Source organism: Antechinus flavipes, chromosome 1 (genome assembly GCF_016432865.1).
Source record: "Antechinus flavipes isolate AdamAnt ecotype Samford, QLD, Australia chromosome 1, AdamAnt_v2, whole genome shotgun sequence".
In the NCBI taxonomy this organism is placed as follows: domain Eukaryota; kingdom Metazoa; phylum Chordata; class Mammalia; order Dasyuromorphia; family Dasyuridae; genus Antechinus; species Antechinus flavipes.
The window spans coordinates 270,240,354-270,261,368 of NC_067398.1; the positions used below are offsets into that span (position 1 = coordinate 270,240,354).

Genomic DNA, 21,015 nt, shown 5'->3' on the forward strand with positions numbered 1-21,015 from the left:
CATAACAGATAGAAGGAAAAAAAGAAGTAATCTACAAGTCTTTCGGCCCTAAATCATATTTTCCAAAGTATTTTTCACTTATTTCTCCTAAGGCACATTGCATAGATGTCACTTATATCATGTGCAACAAAATAGAAAATGTAATTTTAGTATATTAAGATAGAACTGCCTGCTTTCTATGTGTTTAAGATATGTGTATATAATTTTCATTCAGCAAATCTAAAAAAAAAGCCTTTTAATATGACCAGCCAGCATCTGATTTTTTTAATAAGTTCAAACTTTTATATATTAAGATTTTTGGAAAATGACAGACATTAAAAAAATCTGAGTCTGTATTTTCATTAATGTTAAGAACTCTCAACTGAACAAACTCTCTACCAATGCACTTCAATTGGGACATCGATTTGCAAAGTTGCCTGGAGCACTGAGAAATTTTGACTTGCTCAGGATCACAGTTTGTGCTAGAAGAATAATGGAGATCTTCCTAAATCCTGTTATTGTCGTTATGTCACTTTTCAGTTGTGTCTGACTCTTCCCCCACCTCCCCCCAAACACACACACATTTAAGATTTTCTTGGCAAAGATACTGGAATGGTTTGCCAATTACTTCTCTAGCTCATCTTACAAATGAGGAAACTGAGGCAAACATGGTTAAGTGACTTATCCAGATTCACAGAGCTAGTGTCTGAGGCCAGATTTGAACCCATAAAGAAGCCTCACACTCCCATCTGCGCACCATCTGGCTACTCCTAAGTACACCTTAAGGTGACTATCCACTCTGCCACATTGATTATAAAACAAAATTAGCAGATAGTAAATTGAATGTCAATTGAGAGGAAATGAGAGATAACAGAAATCCCTGTCTTAAACGTAAAGAATCAAAAAGTATGAATTTTTAAGTCAACAAACTTACTTCATAGAAAATATTGTGATGAATGCTATGCATCATTTAAAACAAGCTCAATAAGAAATGATCCCTATCTTTACGGAGCTTAAAATCTAGTATAATATATTATAAATAGCCAGGATATATAAGAACAAAATAAGTGTATAGATATAGCACAAAGTGCTATGTGTAGTCCAAGGAAGTAAATAAAGTTATCAAGAATTAATATGCATGTTCAATAAAAATTTGTGCCAAAGGAGGAAAAAAGGTCCTAGAAATAATTTTAAACATGTTCATGGTATATGTAGTGACAAAAATGATGAACCTTATAAAATATTCCTTGCTGTGTATTGTTCCTACAGAAAGACCTACTTTATTGCTGGATATTTGATTTGTTAGGTAACAAATTTGAAGAGGGGAGACACATTATGTAAATCAGGTACTTCCCTCCCTGGAATTTTATAAAATTTAAATGTGACTTCTGTAACAAATCTGTGTCTCCTCAGTTACAGTATTAAATCAAAGCAAGACAGTGTTAAAACAAGATTCTTTTTAGAAAATGCAGACAACACGGTGTGTTATCAGTGGCTTGATGGCACTAGCTCACTGCTCATGTTATATATTACACTTTCAGGAGATATTTCAGACATATCAGAAAATGGTACCCTTGATTCACTGCCACTGGCAGTATAATAAAAAAAGGTGGTGAAAAATCCCTGCAGTCTCTAATAAGCAATATATCAACTAACTACTGTCAGGTTTGGTAGAAAGCTCCATAACATGATTTATTGCATTAATTACAATCATGTGGGCTTCATGCTGCTAAGCCTGAAATTGCAGTCACATTGTAAAGTTGATTTAAGAATATGCTTTGGCCAAGACTAAAGTGCAGCTTATTATGATTAATGTAATAAAATATTTATTGCACCCTCCTATTCTATGCTTTGTTTCTCTATCTGGTGCTCCAATGGCGAATGCATCATTCCATTTCTATGACTTATAATTAGGTTTGAGAAGCCTCATCTGGTTTTCATTCACTCCTGTTATTTGTTCTCATTTTTGCATCCTTTTGTCTTCATTCTTTCCCTTTTTGTTTTTTCTAACTCAGCATCTCTTTGAGGGCTTAAAGCTTTTTGAAGTTGCCTCCCTGCTAAGCAAAATGTAACTAACCACTAAATTCCCCCTGACACATTAGGGAGTTTTTTTTATATCCTATCAAAAAAGTAAAGTTAGCTTTATGATGGATGACATAACTAAATTAAGTTAGGAAATGGAGCAAATAATGAGAAGGTTGTCATTTCTGAATTTAATCCAAAAGGAATAATTAGAAGAGATAGTATTATGTTTATAGCTTCATATTATATGGTAACTTCATATTTACAATAGACTCACTTCATTCAGTGAAGTTTGGTTATCATTATTATTATTAAGCAGCTATTCAAATAATCATTATAGTTATGGATTACTTTTAATTCTAGGCTTAGATTTAGTATTGAAGATTTGCTGAAGACCATTAATTTAAATTATTAATATGTTAGTAAGTATGTAATAATTTAAATTATTAATGTTAGCAAGTATGTTATAATTAATGTCCAGTGGCTAGCTAATGTCCAGCAATAATTGGCTAACACACAAGTATTATATATTGTTCACTGAAAACTTGCACACACAAAAATCATATAAATGTACCTTTGAATTCATGACTAATTCTTTTGTTTATTATTGACATGGAAAAATTAAAATAGATTTTACAAACACCAAAACAGTTATAGGTGTATATGTACTTAATTGTACCTCTATTATTGAAAAAGCATTTCAGCAAGATTTTTGACTTTTGCTATTTTGTTCTTGAAGATGTAAGTAATATAGGAGACATATGGACACTTTCTAGAAATCAGGAAAAAAAAAGTTAGATTAAGAGAGTGAGAAGAAGAAAGTCAGACATCTTCTTTATTGGACCGTGGCTATAGGCTTATCCACCCGGTAAGTGCTAGTAGACTGAGCTGTTAAGGGAAGGTGACTTAGATCTTTCAATAAGAAAAACTTATTAACCCAAAATGACTTCCCACTATTGGAATGTTTAAAGTTGATATCTTTGTCCTTTTTCAGAAGCATTTAGTTATCACATAACCACAGCTTTTTGACCTCCCTCACCCTGGAGAAAAGAATATGGCTTGATAGTCTAGGTTATTCACAGAATCATAAATGGCAATAAATAGTAAATACAAAAGGGTGCCCATTACACCTATTATAGCAAGAATACATTTTGGTCTCATGTTACAGAATACTTGCATAAATCAGATAACAATTCATGTTATGAAATCAATCAAGGGGCAAAATAGCCTCCCTAAGTGAGGGGGCAATATTTCACAAATTCATTCCTAAGACTTTGGGACTTAAGAGCTGTCCTGAATTCAGGTAGAAGGATGTCTTTCTCTTTTCCCTTCACCCTCCTTAGAAATCTTTAGTTGCTTACAATCTAAGGTTGCTTTTGTGATTACTCTCAAATGATTCTGGGGTGATTAAGCCCAACCAAACATTCTAAAGTTAGTTTTAGAATGTAAATGATCAAGAAATAAAGCCCCCTTTATCTGAACCTTCCTTGTTCTGATGTGATCTAGATATGGAAACAATTGGAGAAATACAAAGGAGAAAAAGGGAGAATCCCCAACCCCCCAGTTTATTAAGGCTATTGAATTTCTTTAAAGGGTGCAATTGACATCAATATACTTTTTGTTTCTATGTTTTTTATTTGTTTATCATTGGTAGAAAAACATGCTCCAATTACTCAAGAATTTATGTTCCATATTTCGTTTCAAGTGACATAGTTTCAGGGAAATATCAAAATCTTTATTTAAGCATGTTTATCTTCATCGAAGATATTGTCACAAATATCTCTTGACTGAACTGAAGTTCAGAATATAAATATTTTTAAGTGTATAGATAAAACTTTTAATTCTACTAGAAACTATTAACTACAATTAAAAAATAATTTATTGGTCAGATAGCTATGGTAGTAGTTTTAATTAGTAGCATTAACAATTTACTGGTTTGACCTGCAATTTAAATTATTTTAAGAAAGCATAAAAATACATAAAATCAGATACAATATTTAGGGGTGAGGGCATTGATTTATGAATACCTTGAAAGGGTAATTTAAGATAATTCAGGAAAATTATTTTAAAATCTGTTAGAATTTAATATTTAAAATTTAACAATTCATTCTTTTTGTCTCTAAAAATGGCTCACACTGTAAATGTTATAAAGACAGGACTTATTCCCAGGAAGAAAACTTATTTAGTATTGTTTGTCAACTTCTTTTGAGCCAGGGTCCCAAAAAATTGATAAATATATATTTAGACTGACTTTTTCTAATGAACACAAAGAACTGAAAAAAAGGAAGCCTAAACATATGTGTATGTATGTAAGAATAGCATAATCCCTAGAGAGAGTGCCTAGAAAAGACTTTTCTAAGATAGAACATAAGCATAGTTAATATGTTTATTTCTTCAACATGTTTCCTGATTTAAACACATGTTAGCAATAAAAATGCCTGTAGTATCTTTCTGTAAAGTTTATAGCTATTGGGACACATGCCATTCTTTTGATTGGTGGCATATATATAGACTTAAATAATGTCCTGTTATGAATCAGTCATCAGTCAGTAACCTCTTTTCCCTATTTTTATAAAACACTGTTCAGAGAGTATTTCTTGACTGGTTCATGTCAGTTTCCTGTCTTTTAAATTCTATAAGAAATTAAAACTAAGAAAAATGTTCAGTAGCCTTGGCATAAGTTATCACATGCTATTGTTCTAGACTTAGGTTTCCCATATTAGCTTGGGCATGAAACTCATTTTTAATGAGAGACAGGCACAAGAGATGTCTTAGTTGACTTTGCAGACTGTTTTTCTTCCCCTTCTTTATTCTTTTTTTTATGTATAAGAGATGGCTCACTGGAAAAAGGACAAAAGAGATAAATGTAGAAATGAAGATGATATAAAAAAAGAGATTTCAATTAAACTTAAGAAAAGTAAATAAATTGAATTTAATTCTAAAACAAACAAAAGAGAAACAGGATGACAGAATTGGTAAATGCTGAAATGGTAGTAGTGCAGTGATTCCAAGAAAAAGTAGTCAGAAAAATTTTGGAGCAAAATGGGGAAACAAAATCTATTTTCAAACTGATAAAATTGTTGCCTTTTATAAATCACAATAGTGCTTGCTATTATAGTTTAGGTAGGGATACCACCCTGCAGTTATTGAAATATTCTAACAGAAGATTGAATTCTACTTTGGGATAGTTCTAATTAAGAGGAAAAAACAGATTTATATTATGCTTTAAGATTTGTTCAGATGTTTTTCAGTCTTGTCCAACTCTTTGTGACTCCATTTGGAGTTTTCTTGGTAAAGACACTGGACTAGTTTGCCATTTCCTTCTCCAGTTCATTTTACAGAAAAGGAAACTGAAGCAAACAGGGTTAAGTGTCTTACCCAGAATCACATTTATAAAACTTTTTTTTTTCTCACACAACTCTGTGAGAATAGGTAGCATAGATATTATCGCTATTTGATGGATGAGGAAACACAAGTTCAGAAAGATAATAAAAAGCATTAGGAAATTGTTTTTTGTGGTTCAGTCATTTCAGTTATGTTGTACTCTTCCAGATCCCATTCGGGCTTTACTTGGCAAAGATACTGGAGGTATTTGCCATTTTCTTCTCCAGCTCATTTTACAGTTGCAAAACTGAGACAAACAGGGTTAAGTGACTTGCCCAGAATCATACAACTCTTAAGTATCTGGGAATGGATTTGGATTCTAGGCTTCCTGACTCCAATCCTAGCATTCTATCTACTGAGCCACCAGCTACCTTTACATTGGGACAAAATTCTGACTTTATAACTTAAGTTAATCTTATATGTCTGTCAGGTCATACAGAATATCTTACTCCTCTTCTATGAGATAACCAAGTACTTTAATATCATTTTCATAAACCTCTATCTTAAACTAAAGAAACCTCAAGTTTCTTTTCCAAACTAAACATCCCAATTTTCTTCCACTTATATTCAAGTCCCATTACTATGCTGACACATTATAGTTTATCAAAGTCTCTTCTAAAACATATCACCTAAGTTGGACATAATACTCCAGGGAAGAAAGACAAAAGAGAACAAGCATTTATTATGCGCCTATGTAGCAGGCACTGTGCTAAGTAAGCATTTTCACATTTGAGCCTGATGTTCTTCTTCTGGATGTTTTCCTTTACAGTCGAGTAAAAAGAGTACTTGGGATAGCTAGGTGGCAGCATAGTCCACAGAGTGCCAGGAGCCAGAGTTAAGAAGACTCATTTTTCTGAGTTCAAATCTGGCCTCAGACACTAACTAGCTATGTGACCTGGGCAAGTCACTTCACCCTGTTTGCCTCAGTTTCCTCATAAAAATGAGCTGGAAAAGGAAATAGCAAACAAGTATCTTTGCCAAGAAAACCCCAAATGGGGTCACAAAGAGTCAGACATAACTGAACAACTGAACAACAATAAAAGAATACTTTTTTGTTGTTATTTTTGTCCCTGGAAGATTTTAATTAGTATTGAAAATTTTTCCTGGAACCTCTCGGCATCCCCTAGAGCACTAAGGTACCATAGAGCATTCTATCTCCTAATTTTGTGCATTTTCACTGACTATCCCTACACCTCAAATGTTTTCCCTCCTAGAAGCCACCTCCTGCCTTTCCTGACTTCCTTCAAATTCCAGCTAAATTCCCACTTTCTATAAACAGCCTTTCCCAATCCCTCTTAATGGTAATACTTTTCCTTTGTTGATTATTTCTAATTTATCCTGTATATATGTATTGGTTATACTTTCATATTATCTCTCCCATTAAATTTTTGAGCTGGAATTATCTTTTCCCTATCTTTGTATTATTAGTACTTAGTTTATTGGCTCATAGATAGTAGGAGTTTAATAGATACTCATTGACTGAGTAATTGAAAGAGACTTGGGATCAAATGAGAGATGAGTTAAAGATGAAAGTCAGGTTTTAAACCTAGGAAAAATGGTGTTGATGAAAGAAAAAGAGAAATTAGGAGGCATGTCCTTTCAAATCCCTCCCTTATAGGTGTAGAAATGTTAATCAATATACTGTAGGAACCATGAAAATACATATAAAAATTCTATCCTAAAACAATTTTTTATCTGTTGACATGATTATGCTTAATTACATATCTTTACTGGATAGTGATGGAATCCAAAACTCAACATATTCAACATAGAATTCCATATTTTCTCACTTTCACCTACACCTCCTTCAAATTTCCCTCTTTCTGGTGAGGGCACTGCAGCTTTCCCAGTCATCCAGGTTCATAATCTCATAGTTCCTTCTTGGCTCTTCCTTTTTCCTTATTTATGATCAATAGCAATTTTGTAGAAACCAAACTCCAGAAGAACACTTACAAGTTAACCTCTCAACAGCTACACAGAAGGATAGCACTAAATGAATACATAAATGTGAAAGGGTACTGAGTAAAAGATAACCAATGGTTAGAGATATAAAAGTAATCTTGAGGCAAGAGACATAGATTAGTGATCAAAAAAAGAGAAACATCTCGGGATCAGGAAGGGTAGAAGACATTCAGAGATAGAGAGTTGAAGACAAGCTAGCTGCTTGAAAATTGATAATCAGATTTGCTTGGCAGGAGGGAAGAACCACAAAATAGTAAAGAGAAATGTGGTTAATTAAGTGTGGAGTGTGAGGAACTGGGTAAAGCTTGAATGTCGGTCTGAAGTTTACATGTGGTTTGAGAACCAATAGAAAAGACACTGTAGTTCTCTAGCAGGAAAGTAAGATGCTTTAAAAAATGTTTGAAAAAGTTGATGTTAGTTTTTTATAAGGCAGAGTTGGAATAAAAACTTTATTGTTTTCTAGCATAAGTTGAAGACATTAATAGTTATGGAATGAAAAAAAAAACAAGCAGCAGAAGGAGGGCCATCTAAAAGGGTCTCAATTTATATATAAATCCACATTTGCTACTGTTTTTGTATCTGTAGACAATTTCTCCAATCCTTTTACTTTTATTCAAATTCATAGCACTTATGTATCTAATGACTGTAAACATCACTAGTCTCTACAGTAGTAATATAGTAGTTGGAGTACAGGTATGAATTGAAATGTTTTGTGTGGGAGACAGAAATAGAACTACACATATCAAAAATTTTTCACTTCCTACTATGAACACACTGGAAATTCTCATATATTCTAGCATATATTGAGGCTCTTTAGTTCTGTGAGCAGTTAATTGAGGGGGAAAGTTATTTTGATAAATACTTGCACTATTTTAAAAAATCCTTAGTTGCAATCATAAAACATCCACCTTAGATCCAACAGGGTCTTCTTGGAACAGCTTTTTCATATTCACGACTGCTTGGCTGCTTTCCCTAATTGCTTCATTCTGTCTTCTAGACCTTTGGGATCTTATCCAAATTCAGCTTTCTTTGTGCCACTTACTCCCTTGAAGATGCTAATCTGGAATGTCAGTGTTCTTAATACCAATTTCCAAGTTTCAAATGTCAGTTTCACAAATGTGTTTATGCAATAGCAGCTTAATTCCCTGAGTTTTTTGTCTGAACCATATGCCTGGTTCATTCAGACAACAAAAATCTTTTCCACTTTATATATGGAATTTTTTCTTGCCAAAATCATATTTTGATGATGCCAACACTGAAGAGCCAATATAGCTGCTGAAAAAATAGGCTGTTCTTCATTCAATTTGCTATTGTAGTTTTGATTCATCACTGATAAATGTCCCAAATACATTGCAACTTATGCCTTCAATTACAAGATTCCTGGTGTTGTTGAGAGTTATACTGATTTAATTTAAGCATGTAAATAAATGGATTTGAGAAATTTCTAACCCATTTACAAGTTATAATGACAAGATAATACTAAAAGAACTCTTATTTAAAATTGCTTTTCTGTCTAAACATATATTTAATCATCTTAAAAAACCCACTGTCACATTATACATTAGGAGGGAAGTGATAGTTTGGTTTAAAAGCAATTTTTACTTTAACTTTTTTTTTCATTCTCTCCAGTTCATGGGGGTTACCCATGAGGTCAACTCAGAGGTTACTCAGAGGTCAACCTTCTTTCTTCTACTCTTAGAAATAAATCTCCCCAAACCAGAATGACTGAAATTCTGTATTTTGGCGTAAAAAGAAAGTAAATATTATCTTTGGTTTGTTTCATTTCTTTCAAAAATAACATATTTAGACTTAGCTACGTTTGGAGCTAGATAAAAAAAAGCACTTCCTAGTGCTCTAGGAAGTTCAAAATTGAAAACAAAAGAAACAAAAAAATCCTTGGAAGAAATGAGGACAACACTGATAATGTTGTTGTAGCTATAGGTTAATCAAAACATATTAATTGAAGAATTATGGTAAGATGATGGATTGTAAAGCAATACAGGAACCAGTTCTACTTAGATATTCTCGGCATTAGAAAAAAAAACCTTCCCTTCCCAAAAGTTAATTATTAGGAGATCTTTGAATTTACTTTTAAAGAAATATTTTGATAACTATATTTCTTTTGATAACTTTCTTTTTGATAATTTTATTTCAATATAATTGAATAATGATAACAATAATAAAAATATAAACAGACATTTATATAATGCTTTATCATTTGCCAAACATTGTGCTAAGCATTTTACAATTGTTATCTCATTTAATTATTCCCATTTTACAGATGGGAAATATGAGACAAACAGAGATAAAGGCTTGCCCAGAGTCACATTGGCTAGTAAGTATCTGAGACTGAATTTGAACTCAGGTCTTCCTGACTCCAATGCAGCACCTAGTTGCCCTAAGTATTTTATCTTAATCAAGTGGAGTAGGGGTAATAGAAAGTTGTCATTTGCCAAAATACCATAAACGTGTAAACTCAATATGAATCAATAGTGTGACATAACAATTTTAGACTTAAGCTATCCAGAATTAGGAAGAGGATATTCTCATTCTCTCTGTTTCTATCTCTCCTTTTCTTTGCTCTCTCTCTTGCTGTCCCTCCCTCCCTCCTCTTCCTCCTTCTCCTTCTCCTTTTCCTTCTTCCTCCTCCTCCTCCTCCTCCTCCTCTTCTTCTCCTCCTCTTCTTCCTCCTTCTTCCCCTCTACCTCTTCCTCCTCCTTCTCCCCCTTCTCCTCCTCTTCCTTCTTCTTCTTCTCCTTCTTCTTCTTCTTCTTCTTCTTCTTCTTCTTCTTCTTCTCTTCTTCTTCTTCTTCTTCTTCTTCTTCTCTTCTTCTTCTTCTTCTTCTTCTCTTCTTCTTCTTCTTCTTCTTCTTCTTCTTCTCTTCTTCTTCTTCTTCTTCTTCTTCTTCTTCTCTCTCTCTCTCTCTTTCTCTCTCTCTCTCTCTCTTCTCTCTCTCTCTCTCTCTCTCTCTCTCTTCTCTCTCTCTCTCTTCTCTCTCTCTCTCTTCTCTCTCTCTCTCTCTCTTCTCTCTCTCTCTCTCTCTCTCTCTCTCTCTCTCTCTCTCTCTCTCTCTCTCTCCCCTTACTTCTTCTTTTCCCTCTTTCCCTCTCTCCCCTTCTCCCCCATGTCAAAGGGATATTGATAAGTATAAATTTGTTCATAAGGGAAAGATCATATGGTGAGGGAACCAGAAACTATTCCCCAAGAGGATGAGAATTTTAAATTTTTAAGGTTGTCATTCTTAAGAGGAGCTGGTTTGATTTGCTTGGCCCCAGAGAGCAGAATCAAATAATAAATTAAAGTTGCAGAAAGGCAGGTTTTGGTCCAAAATAAGAAAAAATATTCTTACCTCTCTACTTAGGGATTTGGGTACTTTAGGAAATAGTAAATTTCCTATGACTTGTTAAAGTTATTTCCTGTTCAGATATAGGTCACACTGACCCCTCTAAAGATTCTTCAAATTCCGAAATAATGTAATTCTAAGAAAATTTACTTTCAGATTACAGATATTTCAGCAGCACTTTGCCTTCCTATTCTCATAGTTTGTAATGATCTTTTAGTTCAATATAACATTGTCCTAGATAACACAACACACATTTACCCTAATTGTTGCCTGAGTAATTTTATTTTAAATATTTTAAAATTCACATCTCTCACTAGGATACTGTTTTTCTCTTGAATATTTCAATTTCCGATTTTTATTTTGTTTCTGAATATAATAGTTTTTTCCCCTTTATCTTGGGGAAATTTTTCCTGCTTTAGTTAGAATATTTTTGGGTTTGGCCATTGTATATTTTAATTTGATTAAATAAATTACTGCAAAAAAACCCCAGCCAGAATGAAGGTAGTGGTAGAGAGCTGATTTTGGAGTCATGAAGACCTGGACTCAAGTCCCACCTTTGGTGTACTCCATGGGACATTGGGCAAGTTACTACTCAGTGCCCTGGGAAACTGACTTTAGGTTGCAGAGCGAGTACAGATCAGCATCATGTACCTTACAGGCCACAAAAATCAAAGGTTTGGACCAACTTCTAATGAAATCACAAGTTTGGGTTCCCTGTATTCTTAAAAAGATATGGGATAAAATTTTAACATCTAAATTGTTATAGCACAGAAATGACTAAATACAGTGGATAATTTCCATGTTATACAGAATAGCATTGACTCCCAGCAGTGTTATGTAAAAATTATATAGGAACTTTAAAAAATAATAGAGAGAATCCTAATGAAGTCGTGACACTTTATTGCCTCTTACATAGAAATTTGATGATAATGTTAATTGAAATTTTATGTTATCTGTGATGTTTATCTTTATTATCCTCTAAAGGTGAAATACCAAATATTTTTGTCATAGATTATAAATCTTGCCTGATACTGAAATATGGTCCCTTGAAAAGTGACACATCTTTGTATTGGTTTGAAAGAGCAAGCAATGGATTAACTACTATGAATTTATCTGTTTAGTGAACTTTTAATTGTGGATCTCTAGTGTTTATTTTTAAAGTAAGAAATAAAATAGGTTTTCTTTAATTAACCAAAAAAATATGGAACCAGTACCACCTCTGGTTTCACAAATGAAGCGATACTTAATGGGTTTATCTCCTTTAATTGGGGCCCCTGCACACTGCAGTGGAATAAAAATAAATTCTTCTATTCCCATTTGTCACAAAGTGAAGACTTCCTCTAATCTCAGACTTTCCACAAATCTCCATGTACTAAACTGGGCGCCAGTGACATAAGAAGCTCAGTTTGATAATTTTTGGCCATACTCTCATACATCATTTGTGAAACTGAAGTTGGCTTTTCAAACGTGAGAAAGGTATGTAAATAGTGCTTTCCAACGATCTTTGTGAAATTGAATCTTTTTTTTTCTTTTTCTTTTTTGTTTATAAAAGGAAATTTTATTTGGGAGTGTCACAAGTACATTTTTTGAACTCACCATCAACTTTTCTATCCCCCCTTCTCTCCATTTTCCTTCTCCCTTTCCCCACTCCCTCCCTCATATTTGTTGCAGACCAGGATGAAAAAGCAGCTGATCTCAGCAGGGAACAGAATGAGAAAACTATCCGAAGTACTCAGACTGCTCTTCGGAATTTCCGGGAGTTCCTCATCTCTAAATATCCTTCTGAAACGAGGGAAATTTATGTGATTCCTTGCAAGGAATTGGATGACTACCTTGCCTCTTTCTTTGTTGATGCCAGGCAGAAAGATGGCTCCGAGTATGAGCCAAACAGCTTGGCTAATTACCAGTGTGGGCTGGAGAGGTACCTCAAAGAGCACAGGTATGGCTACAGTATCACAAGGGATAAGGAATTCAAGCGGTCTCAAGAGGCCCTGAAACAAAAGCAAATTGAGCTCCGGTGCAAAGGTAAAGGAAACAAACCGCATAAATCCATGAAACTCACCTTTGCCGATGAGCTCATTCTACGCAAAAGGGGATTGCTGAGCCGATATAACCCCGAAGGACTGCTCAATCTTGTCTGGCTCAATAACACGAAAGCTTTTGGACACTGTACGGGCTTTCACGGATCCACCTTGAAATGGGGTGATATCCGGCTCCGGGTAACTGAGACGGGCTTGGAATATTTGGAATGGATGGGCCAGGACACTGGTGACCTGAACACTAAGACCAAGAGAGGAGGAACTGACTCCAGAGTGTACGCTACTCAGCATGCTCCCCAGACCTGCCCGGTGCAGGACTACAAAGAGTATGCCCAGCGGAGGCCCCCGGCAATGCGGTATGAGGATGCCCCATTTTATTTATCCATCAAACCTGTAGTAAACCTGGCTGCTCTCCACTGGTACAACTGCCAGGCACTGGGCAAGAATAAATTGGCCAAGATGGTGAAAACAATGTGTGAGAAAGGCAACATCCCTGGCAGGAAAACCAACTTCAGTGTGTATCAGAGTTGCAGCACTCTCTCGGAAGCACAGAGCAACCAGCTGGTGCTGATCTGTAACAATTTAAGCCAGCAAGCTGCCCAGTCCATGGCAAGCCATTCCAGCAGTGGCAATTTCATAGTCTCTGCCTCATATGATTCTTCCTCAGACACCACTTGACCGTTTCAGGGGCTTTAAGCGGGACAATTTTGAGAGTTCAGACTTGATTTTTTTTGTGCCCAATAATACACATCAACTGTGATTGTCCATGACTTCCCTTCCCTATCCCTTTGTCCCAAGTCTTAACTAACTTTATAAAAATATAAATATATAATATATTTTTTCTTTTTACAAATAATTCAATAGAGATAGTTTAGTATTACTAACATAGTATTTATAGTTTAGGACAAAATGAAAATCACTTATGGGTGAGTTATTAAAACTGTAGATTTTACACATGCAAAGTATATTCAGGCAACACAAGATAGAAAAGGAATTCTGTTTGTTTAGGGGTTTTTTGGGAAACTTTCCTAATGGAAACAGTGTTTTCCTACAAGGATTGGCTTTTCCATTCACTTAATCAATGGGTTTTTTTATCTTTTACAATTATAACCATAATAACCAAGAGGAGACAACAGCCTCTGAGTGTTTTCATTACACTTGTTTGTACTCAGTCACATCCAGAAAAGGAAAAGGTATTGATATAAATTTGAAACAATCCAAGTATTTTCATCCTTTTCTTTCTTTTTAATCTAGTCAGAATTTTGGCTCCTCTACTTTATAGGAAAAGTCCAGTATTTTTAACTAGCACCTCTTCTTTTTCTGTGATAAAGAGATTTATTTTGGAATACTTAGTATTGTTTTCAACAATATGCAAAGAAGTCATGACAAAAAGACTGTTAATACAACTAATTTCTACTATTGTAAAGTGAGTGTTGATTACCAGTAGCAGGTCTTTCTACTCTGTGAGAATGCAGTGTCAATTGTTCTGTAACATTTTTTCCTGGCAACAAAACTACTGACACTCAATAATCTCTCCATAATCAGACTGTGTAGAAGATCACAGTGGAGGGTGGTTGAAGGGGAAGGGTAACTATTTAAAGTCTAGAAGGACTAACATGGGCAGTAAAATACTGTCTTCTTGCAAGTCAAAATCCTCATTACCTCCCCATAATCACTGCCTTGTTATTAAAGTTGGTAATGCTTGCTTTTGTTTCAATCCACTTTACCTGACCACCTCGTTGAAATAGAAGAATAATTGACAACTAAAACTTTTCAGGTTGTATCATTTTTATTACCAGACATATTTGAATTTAAATCAGCTTCTTAAATAAATTTCTTCTATATTAAATGTGAGAGAATTCTTTATCAAGAATAGCTTGTGAATATAGTAGCGCAAATTCCAGTTTACCAAGAAAAGGTACTGTTCTTTCGTGGCTTTCTGAGGGATTAAACATTTTGACTTTTGAAGCTTCTGATTAGACCAAGTCAGAGAATACAAGAAATTTTACAGCCAAATGAATTTAGAGAAATCCCAACTTAGAGTAGCATTTAAAAATGAGAAACCAAAAACACAAAGCCATTTTCTCAGTATGACACTGTAGCTTAGCAGATGTAGCAACACATTAGATCCAAAGCTAGCTTGCCTTGGCAGCTCTCTTGGGCATTTCACTGGTAGAGAAATGTCTATTCTTCAAGACAGCCTTATAACTGATACCAGTTATATAGAGCTTGTTGGTATTTTCTATATTTATTTAGTGTAATTCCAGGAATAAGTCTTATCATTTGCATTCCTTTCCTTTCCTTTATGATACTAAGCCAGAATTGATCACGGGAATTAAGAACTCCTGTGACAGAAGCTCCCTTTTGTATTTTTCTATATCTCTAATTCTTAGATTTGCCATATTTGGGGTCATATCCTTCTTGGCAGACAGCTAGAATGGCAAGTATTGCATTGACATTATTGGGCTTTCTATTTAAAAAAAAGGTATTTGGGGCCATTTCTTTAAGGGGGATTCAGAAGAAGGGATAGAAGACTTGGCAGAGATCAGCTTTTGCTTTAATTACTGAGCACTGACATATTGAACTATATCACTCTCTGCATATATACCTTCCAGTATGTGGATACAGAGAACAGTAACAGACTCAGCAGAGATAACATAGTTACATTAAACCTATAAGGAAGGGCTAAGGATTAGCAGTAATGGCACATTATATTTTCAATATTATCCCAAGCCTCCTCATGGCCATCAGTATTTCTGTTCATTCCGATCCAGTTTCCCTTTTTTTATTGCTTTCAACAGACTCTTCTCTTCTTCTTTTTTCTCTGTTATGCTTAAGAATTGCCCTTTCCTTTAGGAAGTTTTATAGGTGCCTTTTGTTTTTATATCACAATCATTTGTGGATATCTCCCTCCATCCCTAGAAAATGAACCATCTCTCCTAATAAAAAAATAGACCAAAAAAATTGATTAAGTGACCATTATCTGAAAATGTATGCAACATTCTACACTCATAGTCCCCTATGTCTTTGCCCAGAGCAAGGAGGTATGTTTTTTGTGTGTATTTTCCAGGAACAATGTTGGGTTTTTCCTCATTCAGAATTCAATTTCCTTTTAGTGATCTTCATTTACACTGTCTCAATCATTGTGTATATTGTTCATCTCATCCTGTTTAATTCATCCTCCATCATCATACAGACCTTTTCATGATTCTCTTATTACCTAATATTTGCCATTTCTTATTGCACAGTAATATCTCTCTGCATTCATAAACCATAGTTTGTTCAAGATTGACCCACTTTAAATGAGTTACCTCTAAAATAAAAGGAAATACTTCTCTGAAAGCACTTAAAAACTCATGTAATTGTGAATTTATATTTGCATGTTCACAACGTTGATTTAGCATAAACATCTTATGTGGGTTCATGTTGTGATTTTTGTGGCATGTTATGTTTATCCTGATGAATAAATAAATCTTGCAAATGACAAGCAAACCCAGATGCATTGCAAGAAAAGTCATATTTATGATGTTCATTGAGGTGCTAATTGAACCAACCAAACAAAAAAAAAATTTCATCCTGTTTAATCTTGTGATACTTTAAGTTTGTTCAGTTGCATCAAAACTTCCTTTTAGAGCATCACTTTTTTCTTACATAAGATGAATTTAAAGAACCCTTCAAATGTTATTACTGAAGTCACACTAAGTGGGAACACTGGTGCTTTGAGAAAAAAGTCTTTTTTCTAACAAAGAAGTTGGTAGAAACACAGTTTAATTATAAATTGTTAGGGCCTAGAAAAATCTTATTTCTTATTACCTTGAGGTTTCTATCGTAACTAATACCATACGCGAGAACTTCTCCATTGTAAAATATTACTGAAAGATACAGTTCAGAAGTTTTGTAATTTAAATTATTTTTAAAGAACTGTGTTTGTTCCCTGACAGGTATGGTCAACAACCATGAATGCCTTAGTTAAATCGAATTCATCACACAAATTGTTGTTGTTTTTAATGTAGTATGTTTGCTACTCAGCTCTACCGTCTTACTTTTCAAAAGCCAATTTAAAGCAGATAGACATCAAACCAATTACAAGTTTATCTTCTGTGTTCTGAAAAATCAGCACAGGAAAAAAATGGTATATGTTCCCACAAAAATATGACTTCCAAATACTAAATATTTCTATATGTCTTCCATAGTTTTTTATTTGAAAGATTATTCCACCCATAATGAAATGGACTTTCTGTAGCATCATAAGGTAATGATCACTACTAAATGAAAGCAAACAATCCCATGGTACAAACAGTGCCCCCAAAACTACATGCTTATGAAGTTTACATTCTCAGTTCAAAAAGTAGAATTATGCTCTGTATCCATTGACATGAATGTCATTTTTACATTGGCACAAATAGAAGAGCCTGCTTTTATCTGACTATAACTTTCTATATACACATCTGCAAGTGTTTGAAAGAAATATCCATATGTTTAATTCCTATACTTTCATCTTGTGTTTATTTGAAGGATCTTATATTGAAAAACCTGAGCATGTGGATTCCAATGTGTAGATTTTTTTAAAAACCATAACATTTGGGAATGAGAGAAGGGATTTTTAAATTTTCTGTGTATGTCCTGAGAAATCTCCAAATGTCTCATCTGGTCCTATGACTCCATATTTATGTTTTAGGTTGTATTTCTCATGCTTTCTAATTCAGGATATGCCTGAAAAAAGCTTACTTCAGCAAACCAGACTAAATTATGTTGAATCATATTTTGGGGACTTGCTCAAAATTTTCTTCATATAAATAACCAAACTCTTTTAAGAATTACTGAAAATCAATTGTTGTTTTGGCATTGAAAGAACTTCCTAACATTTAAAACTGTTTAAAATTTGAAGTAGATCACCTCCTGAGATTAAGTAGAAGTTAAATGATAGGAAAAATCATAAAATGACATTCTTATTAGTCTATTGCAAGGAGAAGCTTGTACTAGATGAAACTTTCAGGTCCTTTCCAAATCTTAAGATTTTCAGTAATCAATTCATGAATCATAGAATAGACTTTGTTAGTCATATTACAAGACACATGATACACCAGTTTAGCTAAAATGCTAATAGTTTAGTATTGTTATGAATGAATTGTGTTCTGTATTGTTGCTTTACTGAAATGTATAAAATTAGATCTGAGATAGACTCAGAAAAATAGAATTTGTTGCTACTATTTAATATGAAATATTGAAGATTTATGTTACTTTGCTTTGACTATTTTTTAAATGGGCCATTTTTATACAGATTTATTTTTATATTTTTCTTTGCTATTTTGATCAACATGTGGAGAATTCTCTAGAGAAGTATCCATACGAATAATTACATTTGGCATCTCAACAAGCCCCTCCTTCAGGCATCCATGTTTCCTTCATTTAATATGAAGAAAGGTGATGATTTTTCCTTTATATTCCAGGTATACAAATGATTCACTATTCCATTATTGTGTGTGCTGATGGTGTGCTTACTATACTCATTACCAAATTATGTCAATGTCAAGTTCTGTTCATATTCAGCTGTTACTTCCCCTAGGTCAAAGTTGTTCAAATGACCACTAGTAGAGGATGATTGAAATCTTATGGAAAAGAACTTAAGCCCAATTCTCCCCAAATAACTAGCATTTCAGATGGTGAATACCTAAAGAAAAGCAGTCATATCTTTATAATATCATTCCTGGGGGGGGGGGCTTAGGTTGGCAGAGAAATAGTGTTACACCCAATGTTAGGTAAGAAATTCAGTTTTTCAGCATCCTCTAGCACTGTGAAATAAATCTCATTTAATGCTGCATTATCCATTTTCCCAGGAAATAGGGGAATGCTAAATTTACTGTACTTTACCCATCCATGCCTGCTACTTTCTTAGCAAAGGGGATAATGAAGCAAGGCAACAGTATGTGGTTTTGCAGCTATTCAGTTGCATGAACCTTAAGTATTCTTATTCAAATACTTGTGAATTATATTAAACCTATTCAGAGGAGATTGCCATTTTGGGCCAGTTTTCTCGATATTACTGCATAACCTACTTGAGAAGTCTGATGAAATCCTAGGAAAGATCAAGTCAGTTATATTTTCAGGAAATTATGTGTTAACCAAAATTCCCATAGACTATTCTGATAGACGATAATGTTACTTAGTGTGTAGGTGTAATGCAATTAAATTACATACTGAGATGGAGTATTCCCCTTTCTTTTTTAGGGGAGAGGGGAGAAGGGAGCAGTGAGAAGGGTCCGAACTGATGTTTTCATTGCTCCATTCATGCGGATTAGCAATGTCTGCAATATCTTCTTAGACAATTCCTGGGGTCACTGAGAAATTAAGTGATTTACCTTTGTTCACATGGCTATTAAGAAACAGAGACAGTTCTCAAATGCAAGTATTCTTTATTCTAAAGACATGAATAATAACTAGCATTAATATAATGCAGTGGTTTTCAAAGTATGGTCCCAAAAATCCTGTAGAGGTCTCTGAAACACTTTCAGAGGGTCTACAAATTCAAAATTTTAAATTTGTAATATGGTAAATATCTATAAATGAAATCCACAAAATAACTCATAATTTTTAATTTTTAATATTTTAATAGTAAAAAGACACTGAGAACAAAAGTTTGAGAACCACTGATATAGTACTTTAAGATTTCTGCAAAGCACTTTATACATATTATCTAATTACATCCTCACAATAATTCCAAAAGGTAGGTTGCTATTATTATCTACATTTTACAGATGAAGAAACTAAGATAGGCAGGTTAAGTGATTTGCCCAGGGTCACCCAGCTGATTAGTATCTGAGAATCTATTTGAACTCATGTCTTCTTAACTCCAGAATTAATGTTCTATCATTGTACCACTTAACTGCCTCTCTCCTCTCTATCATGCTTCAACTTTAAGATAAAATTATTAAATCAAATTAAATTAAATCAGAAAAATATTTATTTAACTTTGCTAGACTTGATGAAGTATTCAAAGAAGAAAGACTAAGACAGTGTCCCTGTCCTCAAAGAGTCACAATACTTAATTTGTATTTGAGAGAATAATGGAGAACAGCATATGCCAAAACAAAGTGTTTTATCTAATTTGACATTGTTTATGCATACTAACTCATTAAAAATTCATTGTATAATTTGTTCATTTGCAGAAGATAGTACTGCCTTAACTAGGAATTTGGCCTCCTTTTATTCTTATTCCAATGAATAAATAACACACAAATGATAAGCAAACTAAGAAATCCATAAATTAGACCATGAGAAGCGGGGGAGGAAGAAGGGTATCTTGTTATTTCTTTAATATCCAGAAACTACACCATCACCTTCTCTTTTATGTGCATATGTTCATTACACTCTAAAGACATTCAAACATTGCTATCCTTTTCTGAGAGTGATCTGCTAAGGAGTCAATGGACCAATCAAAAGAATATCCTCATTTCTAATGCCATCAGGAGAAGTTTCCCAGATAGTAAAATTGACTTAACTTGGTATAGATTAGATTACTGTCAAGCCAAAATTTTTATAATTTCACAATCCAGGAATATGAAGACTTTTTTAAAGAAATGAGAGTGAGAATTTAGCATAGAATTAGAAGCTGGGGCAAGAGGAGATAGATCCCTCTATCAGAAATAAATGTTAGAGGAACAGCTAGGTGACAGAGTGGATAGAGCACCAGTCCCAGAGTCAGAAAGATCTGAATTTAAATCCAGCCTTAGACACTAGCTATGTGACCTTAGGCAACTTACTAACTCTAATTGCTTCAAAAAAGAAAGAAAGAAAAAGAAATACATACTAGTAAATATCCTGCTTTCTAAATCTATGGGACAGATATATTAGTTTGCCAATTAGTAGACTAAACTTCCCATTCTTTTAAAAAAATTTTTTTATTCATTTTATTCTAAACTTAATTTGCCTTTTGAGTCAGTTATTACTTGAAGCAATATATCCAGAAAGATCATAGAGAAGTATTGATATAGACCTGCAAGGGATGTTAGAGGCCAAGTAGTCCATGTCCTTCACTTTACAGATGAACAAACACAGGCTAAAAAGTTAGGTAACTGAATCAAGATCATTTAAATTAATCAAGTGAGTCACATCTGTACTCAAACCCAGGCTCTCTTACGCCAAATCCAGCACTATTTCTACTGTACCATACTGCTTCCCTGGAGGAAAGGGAATTTGGGGATTCCCAGGTACTTTTTATTTTTATATAGGACTTAGATACACACATGTTCTCTGTATATGTGTTTGCATATAAGTAGCTATATAAA

The 21,015-nt window shown here is 34.0% G+C and overlaps 1 protein-coding gene across 1 annotated transcript in view; it reads left to right on the forward strand.

The window, feature by feature from the left end:
• The window catches only part of KIAA1958 (KIAA1958 ortholog), a 243,142-nt gene that overhangs the window by 181,263 nt on the left and 40,864 nt on the right, over positions 1 to 21,015 (forward strand). The window contains exon 4 of the mRNA XM_051961277.1: positions 12,363 to 12,446. Within this exon, the coding sequence (XP_051817237.1) occupies positions 12,363 to 12,446 (84 nt within the window). The remainder of the gene's footprint in view (positions 1 to 12,362; positions 12,447 to 21,015) is intronic.